Source organism: Panthera uncia (genome assembly GCF_023721935.1).
Source record: "Panthera uncia isolate 11264 chromosome A1 unlocalized genomic scaffold, Puncia_PCG_1.0 HiC_scaffold_16, whole genome shotgun sequence".
NCBI classification, from domain to species: Eukaryota; Metazoa; Chordata; class Mammalia; order Carnivora; family Felidae; genus Panthera; species Panthera uncia.
Window position 1 is genome coordinate 45,596,544 of NW_026057576.1, and position 9,873 is coordinate 45,606,416.

Here is a 9,873-nt window from a genome sequence, read left to right on the forward strand (position 1 = left end):
GAAGAAATGCTAAATAAACACATTCACTTATCCGACTGGCAAATATCCAAAAAAGTAACACAAGCGTAGATATTATCAATTAGGAAACTGAAGTTCATTGAACAGAATGAACAGATTGCCTAAATTTACATAGTTAATAACAGAGTCAGGAATAGATGTGTCTTTGACTTCTAACCTAACTAAAATATTTCCAGTACATGTGCTTGCTTTTCTATGTGTTCAGTAGATGATGTTATTCTAGATCGTATGTGATGTTAAAGTGGAATTTTCTTTCCCCAAATTTACCATTGGTATAAAAGGGGTGGATCATTTATGACCAAACATAATAAAACTGAACAAAATTTTTCTACATGTTCTTTTGGTATCCATTGTAGCTATATCATCTTAATAGGATTTTTACAGAACTGTGTTGCTTAAAAAGTGTTCTTTATCTAGATTTCAGAAACCATGCTAACATTGTTTAATGCAATCAGATGAACAAAGGTAGACTATGACAGCACCATAAATTGAGTGGTCCTTGTGTGGATAAAGCAACGACATATGATTTCCCTTCTGTCTCTTGACCAGCATCAGGAATGAGCTGCTTCCTGTAACTGCTCCTATACCGGCGGCAGAAGGAAGCCCAAGAGAAACCAAATTATGGCTCCTCTAGGGCACCTAGGAGCCAAAGCCCTCTGCCTAGTATACCTGCAACTCCTTCCTGTTCTCCCTCCTCATCCTCGTTGCCCTCCCTGTCCCCTTCCCCAGCAAATATGAATGATCCTCTTTATTGTGTTAATCTGGAGACTAGTAGTAGGTTGTATTAAAGCTTATTTTTCCTATTATTTTACCTTCACGCTGTGATACAAAAGTTATGGCAAGTAAATTTAGGTTCTTTCAGATAGAAAGTTTTCCTTTGATAGGCTGAGAGTCTATCATCTCCCCTTTCCCTTCTACTTACCATGGAAAGTAGAACACGAGCTAAAATCTACCATAATACCAGACATGTTTAACATCAAATCAGTGATTAGGTACTTCACTCTAGGGAACATATAAATGAAATAATCTTGAAAGCAAAAAGAGCCCTCCAAAGGCTCAAATAATATTCTATCAGATTGGCAGTGTCTGAAGGTATACACATTTCATGTGCAGCGGCCAAGCCAACCCCAGTACTGCAGAAAGGAGAAAAAGGATTCTGGCACCATTTCTTCCAGCTCCTCTGTTGGCCCTAAGATTTATTAAGGCTCGGTGGCTTGAACTCAACAGCTATGTTTTAAAATACTCACTCAAGCTAGATGGTTCTAAATAGAACTAGTGACAGCCAGGCGGGGGGGAAGGCCTGTAGGAACTTGCTCTGACACAGAGCTGATGTCTATAAACAGATTAGTAGAAGGGAGCAGAACATCTCTCCGCCTCCATAACTCTTACGTCTTGGCATGAAAATGAAATAAAATAATAGGAAAAAATTATTTCCAGCACAGCCCACCATTATTCTACGGATAGTAAGGTAAAGAAAAGTTTAGTCTGTCCTCCAAATGCTTGTGTTTCATTGAACGAATTTAGTAATTAATCATAAATATCCACTAATTAGTGTTAGATGCTGAAGGTTTGAGTGTGGGGAGACATAAAAGACAAAATAGACTTGGAAGAGGAAAGGACTGAAAATTGTGATCTGTGCTCTTACTTAAGAGGTTCAGCATAATTAATTCATAGTTCAAGCAGCCACTGCTAAAGCCAACTCCAGTTTTCATTTGTAAAAGAAGAGGGAATGAATGGTACGGTTTAAGAAATCCTGAAATTGTATGGAACTTAAGGTTTGAACTGGTGATTAGTAAGCAAGAAAAAAAGTTTTGCATTCTTTTTCCTTTACCTTCTTCATATAAGGCATCAAAAAGAAATGGGATAATTGAAGAGGCAGAAGAGAAAAACTTAAGTACCTAACTCATCTACTCACCAAACAGGTATAGAAAAACTGCAGTGGAACATGGCAATGTAAGCGGTTCCCAAATTTGTCTGTTAGAATCACTTGGAGAGCTTTAGAAAATTCCAAAGCTGAGGCCATATCCCAGCCCAGTTACTCACAATCTCTGGGTGAGTGGGGCACAGGAATCAATAGTTTTTGAAGTGCCACAGGTGATTCCAATATGCAGAAATATCAGGAACCCACTAGAGTATGGAATTACCGATTTATCACTTACTATACTAAAAATATTGATACTAATCGATTATTATGTGCATCATTGTACATGGGCATGTTATGTTTTAACATCAGTCATGATTAGTCTGCTTGCTAAGATCATTCTTGCCATTTATGTTCTATCTTCATTTATCAACAGGAATTGGCAGCAATGAAACAGATTGTCACCAATATGCGCAGTAAGCGTTCTGAGGACCAGTTACTTCTTACTAAAACAGAAGCAAAAAATATGACAGAAGATCATAAATCAAAGATTTTAAATGTGCCTAGAGAACATGAAGACAATATATTTATACCCAAACCAACACTCTTTGTAAGTACAATCGAAATTAACTTAGAATTTTAATATCTCTGATTTTCATAACTATATTTTAAATTTCTTGCCTCTTATTCATATTGGTTTTAAACTACTTTTAATCGTTTTATTAAAAGGCCTCGAGAGAGAGCTGTATGAATCCCACTTCTGAATGTATGTGTTACCTACCTTACAGCTGATAGTGGGGTTTTATATTTTTAGTTAATATATTGGACTTGCCCAGAAATTAGCCTCAATGTAGCATTTACCTCCTTCAGCCTCCAGGACTTCTAGGAGAATCAGGGAGACATTTTGTATAATTTTTTAATTTATTTAAGAATAAAAAGGAATGCAGAATATCACCTGCCCCCTCTTATTTGTAAATTAGTATATTTTGCTCGAAGACGTTCTTTGTAAAGTATAAAACCAATTATATTAATATTAACTGAAATACATTAGGTAGAAATGTACAGGCACAGAAATCATTCAGAGAACAAAAAATCAGAAAACTTTGGATTGATAATACAGAAAATACTGAAAATGGTGTTTTAACAAATAAAAATAAGAATAAAAAGACAACAGAATCAAACAGGATTAACATTATTAAATATTACACTTCAACATCGTTTCCCATCCTTTAATTTCTCAGAAGAAATGTGATTTTTACCATCGGAACAGAAACCAAAAACCAGACAGATTTTCTATATGATACTCTGATTTAGTGAGTCCCCAGAATTTCATTTTTTAAAACTTAAAACTAGATGATTGTAAGAATTAGTCAAGTATAGGAGTTTCTGATCTAAGCTACTTCTGTATACATTCAGATAATGCTCAAGATCAATGAGATATGGTGATTACTTGGTGCAACATCCTTTTAAAAAAAAATGACAGAGTTACAATTTAGATAAAATAAGGGATAATTACTGTAAGGATTCATGTGGCAGTAATGGAGGCTGTGCTAACAAGAGAGAGAAAACAGGAAGCCTAGATTGACCAGCCAGGAAACGAGACAGCTATACGGATTTCCGGATTTCCGCAGCTGTGTCCTGGGGTCTTTTCCTCTGGTAGCACACCAGCTTCTCTTTGTTTCTCTCCCAATTTCTGCTTACTCATAGTTTCCACTTCCTCATCAACTTGCACTTGGCCCCTTGTCTTGAGACATGTTTCCTTCTCAGATCTACTCTGTTATAACTTAGTTCTCTCTGTAAGTTCCAAAAACAAGAATCTGATTGGTGCAACTTATTTTTGTTGGGTAATACCCCTTTGTGGTGAGACTTGTTAAGGTTATTAGTCAGCCTATTGAATGGCCACTCGTACTAGTGAGCAGGGATCACATGGTACCAAATAAAGCTGCCTACAGCTATTTATTCCAAAGCACCGTGGCTCCAAAAGTGGGCTAAGATCATGGCAGACGATATGATATGTCTATTATATTATAATCTGTAAGAAAAGAACAAACTGACTGATAGATGTTGATGGGAAAAGTAAGGTCAGATGAAAACCACGAGATACTGCCAAATACTTAAAGCCTATCACGCCCTCTGATCTGCTTTTCTGACCCTTCTCTGTTCCAAGCAATGAACTCTTCCTTCTAACCCTGATCTCCTATATTTCTCACTTTGGATGATAATGATTCTGATATCTTGACTGTACCCAGTGTATAATTAACAGTAAAATTTCTCCAGTACCTCAAAATAAGGTTATGCAATGAGAACAAAATTAAGAAGATTCAAAATATAAAGTATTAATTGGGTGAGTTTTATTTCCTTCTTTTTCCCTATCTGTGTTTTCTAGGGGGGTTATGATAAACTTAATTTCTTTTATAATAAGGGAAAAATTGTCAGAAGTATAGTTCAGGGGCACCTGGCTGGCTCAGTCCATAGAGCATATAACTCTTGATCTCAGGGCCATGAGTTTAAAACAAAAACAAAAACAAAAACAAGGTATGACCTCAGCTATACCCTAATGAAAACTGAAAGCTAATACTGTAAACCAGTCGCATCAAGGCCTTGTGCTAATGCAAAATTGCTCATGTGAATTGACTGGGTAACCAGGAGCAAACCATTTAAACACTCTGAGCTGGTTCTTGTCTGTAAAATTAGGGAGGAGATCATATGAGATGAAGTCTGGACATTTTTTTTTTTTAATGTTTATTTATTTTGAGAGAGAGAGAATGTGAACAGGGGAGAGGGGCAGAGGGAGAAGGAGAGAGAGAATTTTAACCAGGCTCCATACCCAGTGCGGAGCCTGACATGGGGCTCAAACTCACAAACCGTGAGATCTTGACCTGAGCCAAAACCTGGAGTCGGACACTGAACCGACTAAGCCACTTGGGCACCCCTGGACATCTTGTATACCAACATGCTGTGATTCTTTTTTGGCATTGTAATTTTTACAGTTGCTATTTGAATATTTTTAATTTTCCATACCAATATTTTTCTTGTATCTTCTCTGATATTGTTAATAAGGAATTTATGATGCAAATATTTGAAAATAAGTTTTAATTATTTAATAATCTTAGTTTTATAGCAAAAATGGAAATTTTTCTTTCTTTTAATGTTTACTTATTTAATTTGATAGAGAACATGCACACATACACGGGAGGGGCAGAAAGGAAATCCCAGGCAGGCTCTGCGTGCAGCTGATGTGGGGCTCGATCTCACATACTATACTGTAAGATCATGACCTGAGCTGAAATCAAGAGTTGGATGCTTACCTGACTGAGCCACCCAAGCAGCCCATAAAATTGGAAACATTTCTTTTTTCTTTTTTAATTTTTTTAATGTTTATTTATTTTTGACAGAGAGACACAGTGTGAGTGGGGGACGGGCAGAGAGAGAGGGAGACACAGAATCTGAAGCAGGCTCCAGGCTCTAGGCTCTGAGCTGTCCACACAGAGCCCAAAGTGTGGCTCGAACTCATGAACCGTGAGATCATGACCTGAGCCGAAGTGGGACACTTGACCGACTGAGCCATGCAGGTGCCCTCAAAAATGGAAACATTTCTAACTTGCTTCTAGATCCTTTGGCTGAAATTATTTGCTATTGGTATTTTTCCCTGATATCAGATTTAATGCTGGATAGATGGATGGATGTGTGTTCATATACGCATATTTTTGTATGAGGAAAACACACAGAACTACTTTTGCCTGGGCAATGGGGTGGAGGTACAGCTGTGATACAGAAGAAAAGGAAGAATAAGAGCTTGCAGCATTTTTCTTTATATGCTATTATATTTAAATGAATGTTTTGCAGTGCTCACGTGATATATAAGAAGACAGCCCCAAAAGGTGCATTTTATGGACAAGTGCTGGCCATCGAAATCGCAGATATGGCAAAGTTGTTTTTCAGGCATTTAATGCACTAACAAAGACTAGATTGAACCACAGAATGTAAATGCTTTAAGGATAGAACACTTGATCTTAGCCAAAAGGCCGAGAAGCAATAAATGCTTTAAAGATAGGAGCTGTGTTTCCATTGCCTTGCACAGCTCATGAACAGAGCTGATACTCCCAAATATTTGCTCGTTGAGGACTTAAAAAAAAAAAAAAACGGTTATGTGCCTTCCTGATTTACTTATCTTCTTTGCTGTTAAAACTCTACTGTGTGGGAAACTTCAGTGTTAAAACTAAAAGGACAGGGAGAGTGAAAGAGGCAGCTCCCAAGTCTGTGGTTAGTCCCCACATTGTGGTTAGTGCCACTTCTGCAACAGGCGGCACCATTTCAGTCCCTGTCATTCACAAACACCCCATTCATTCCCACTAATCATCTACTTTCTCTCTCAATGTAGCTTTTAGCTGTGCTACCCCTTTTCTCTAGCCTTACCTATCTCCTTTCTAGAAGAAAACTGGAGCTATTCTAATCCTCTTTGAAGCAACTTTCTTTTTTCCTTCCAGAGACGCACGGGACTACCTTTTGCTAGTTTTCTGCTACCATCCTTTTCCAAACCAGAATCTTTACTCAGGATTCATACCATTGTCACTATTTTCTTAATAAAAATGCAGATATGAGCAATCCTGCTCTTAGTCTCTTCTCCACGCAGATTGTAAGCATTGAAACAATAAAGAGCCTTAGGCTCTAGGGAGGGCAGGGAACATAATAAGAATGGGTAGCACCAGGGGCACCTGGGTGGCTCAGTCAGTTAAGCGTCCGACTTTGGCTCAGTTTATGATCTCACAGTTCATGAGTTTGAGTCCCACATCAGGCTCTGCACTGATAGTTTGGAACCTGACTGGGATTCTCTCTCCTTCTCTGTGCCCCTCCCCCACTCACTCTCTATTTCTCTCTCTTTCTGTCTCTCTCAAAATAAATAAATAACTTAAAAAAAAATGGGTAGCAACAGTACATAGTGTATGTAGTTTCCAAATTATGAGTTTGTGGTAGGGTTCAGATCTTAACTTAGATTGGTTATCTCAATGGCTAGCATCTGCTGAATGGTAAGGTAAGTTTATGTAATTTATACATAATGCTTATATGAGCACATGACTCTCTCCGTAGAAGTGATTTAGAAGGCTACATGTGGTCACCTGGAAGACAAAAAAAAATGTTCATGTAAGTACAATTCAGTTCAACAAGTTCTTCCTGACTATATGCAAGAACCCATGCTTAACATTATAGAAGATTTGATCATTTTGATATAGATGAAATCGGGTGGACTACTTTAAAGTAAAGAAAATACTAAGTTCTATGGGAATTTAAAAAAAAGAATAGATACTGTGATGTTGATGGGTTCCCGCAGAAAGTATTTGAGGTTGTCTTTGCTGAGAGCAGAGAGCCCAATGTGGGCTCGAACTCGAGGACTGGAGATCATGACCGGAGCCAACATCAGATGCTTAACCAACTGAGCCATCCAGGATCCCCTTATTCTTTTTTTTTTCCTTTTTTTTTTTCTTTTTTTTTTTCTTTTTTTTTTTTTTTAGTAGGCTCCATGGCCAACGTGGGGCTTGAACTCAAGACCCTGAGATCAAGAGTTACATGCTCTACCGACTGAGCCAGCCAGGAACCCCTCTTTCACCTTTAGTACTAAGGACTTTGAACTTTGTTTTAATGAAGGAAATACTGCAGTGTTTTAATACAGATTTACATTTTAGAAAGCTAAGGTTAGAAGGATTGTGGACAATTAATTGAACACAAGAGAGAGCCAAATCAGAATTAGGAGGTCATACAGGAATTAAGCTAGAAACAATGACGGCCCAGTGAGGTCAAGATAGGAACAGAATAAGTTAAAAAGGTATTCAATAAAAGTTAAGTTTTAGCCTGTTTATAATGGGTGTAGTCAGTGAAAAGGAGAAATCTAGGATGAAGAGGAATCAAATATTTCTGGTTTCAATGATTGAGCAAAGTATGATACTGTTCACCAAGACAGAGACGATGGAGGAATGGGGGAGTTCATTTTGACAGACTGAATTTTAGTCACCTGTAGGAACCATCCTGTGAAAGTATCTATAGCTCATTAGAGCCACAGTGTAAAACGGGGGTGGAGGAGGGTCCACCGATTTATTTGGTGGTCATTGAACCTGGCCAATGGCATAGATAAGGTCAAGAGGAGTTGATCATTGATGTCACTTCCAACATTGTGTACATCTGCTATGGAACATAAAACAATATAAAAAAGATAAAATCATAAGCTATCATACTAATCTATGTGCCTACACATATGTATCTATATTTAGGAATATGGTCCTTCTTACTTTGAAGCAGATCTAAGTGGGAAAGAAGTACACTGTATACTTATTGTAATATTGTATAAAATAGGATGTTTTGATCGGAATCAGTGCCTTATGTATACAGGGTTCTGAGTGCTTTATTCTGTAACAGTCAACCTCCCCTGCTTTTTTGTTACTACTCTGTACAGCCAGATGCTTTTTAGATTGAAACAATTGAGCAGTAAAGCTTAAGAAGTACTCTGGCAAATACTTTGCAATTCAGAAGCTCAAAGTACAGTGATTTGGCCCCACTAATCCTTCAGTAAATATCCATCGAGTGGATAAATATCCATATATAGATGCATAAGACAAATGAAAAGAGCCATGTCCTTGATTTTTTGTAATTCTCTTTGAAAATAAAATCAATTCATAAATACTTACCTATGTGTGTGTTATGTACAAGCCTTGAGCCAGAAAACACAGATGTGTGTTTTTTCTACAGACCTACCAGATGAGAAATTATTTCTGAACCTTTGCCTTTGAGTATCCTTCCGAATTAAGAAAAGCAATTATTTCCTGCAATTTTACACACAAAGCCCCAGTATATATAGGTACTTGGTTCTCTGAATGGCCTCTCTTATTTTCCTTATAAGCATTTTACTTGATTTTTGGTTTTTTTTGTTTTTAACAGACCAAAAAAGAAGCACCTGAGTGGTCTAAGAAACAAAAGATGAAGACCTAGTGTTTTGGATGGATTTGCTGTATCATTATTTACTCCTGAAGTTCTTTCTCTGATGAGCAAAAACTTTATCTTAATCATGGACTTGACATTTTTTTTTTTTTAATAACCAAAGCTTATTTTAAGCGAATGTTAAATTAAGAGATTTCAGCCTAAGAATCAAAATGTATAACGTGCAGACAGTAGTCCACTTTGTATTTGGTTTTATCTATTGTGTTACAAAATAAATATCATATACTCTTATGATTTACATTTTGGAGCTTTTTTCTAAATATATAAATACTAGGCTTAAATGTCGTAACACAAATACCAAGACACATTACGTTTTTAAAATTAAGAATCATTTGTGAAATCTATTAGAAGACACTTCAAATGCCCAGTGACGGTGGTCAAATATCATGTAGGCGAATATGAATTGCCGACTATTTCTTTGGGCTCTGTTTTTCCTTATAATATGATCATTAATCAATAAAGTCTAGTAGAAAATCTGTTACTCCGTTGGTCAAGTAAGAATTTGGTAGAAAGTCTCTTGGTACATTGGTCTAAACGGTGCTGATTCAGATGCAGTATGGACCCAATTTCTAGTCAGTGAGAAAAAAAAATGAATAATACTTTCTCTTTTTCTTGATACAAAATATGTCCCATTTCTCATTCAAGAGATAAAACATAAAGAAGGGGAAGGAGGGAAATAGAGAAAGAAAAGAAAAATATGTTTTTATAAATCAGGTTTTCTCAACCAGTGTTGAACATAGTGGCTGGATAATTCTTCGTTCCGGGTGGAGTTGGTGGGGGCAGTTCTCTGCATTATGAGATGTTCGGCAGCATCTCTGGCCTCTGCCACTAGACGACAGTAGCACCACCACCCCCAGTTGTGTTAAGCAGAACCGTCTCTGTCCTCTGGGGTAGCAAAGTCCCTCCCTATTTCCTAGTGAGGAACCAGTGATACCGATGTTGATTTCTGTAGATGTGAAACACAAGTACCATCTGTTCAATGTGTTCTTTGAAAATCACAATAGTGC

General features: G+C 37.2%; 1 protein-coding gene across 3 annotated transcripts in view; it reads left to right on the forward strand.

The window, feature by feature from the left end:
• Window positions 1-9,463, forward strand: part of PIBF1 (progesterone immunomodulatory binding factor 1) — a 201,543-nt gene extending 192,080 nt beyond the window's left edge. For 2 of the 3 annotated variants that reach the window (XM_049647058.1, XM_049647057.1), the window contains exons 17-18: window positions 2,316-2,489; window positions 8,807-9,463. In XM_049647058.1, coding sequence (XP_049503015.1) covers window positions 2,316-2,489; window positions 8,807-8,857 — 225 coding nt within the window. In that variant the 3' untranslated portion in view covers window positions 8,858-9,463. Of the gene's footprint in view, window positions 1-1,863; window positions 1,972-2,315; window positions 2,490-8,806 lie in introns of those variants that run through there. The other variant, XR_007461128.1, reaches the window with a different exon arrangement.
• The last annotated feature ends 410 nt before the right edge of the window (window positions 9,464-9,873 follow it).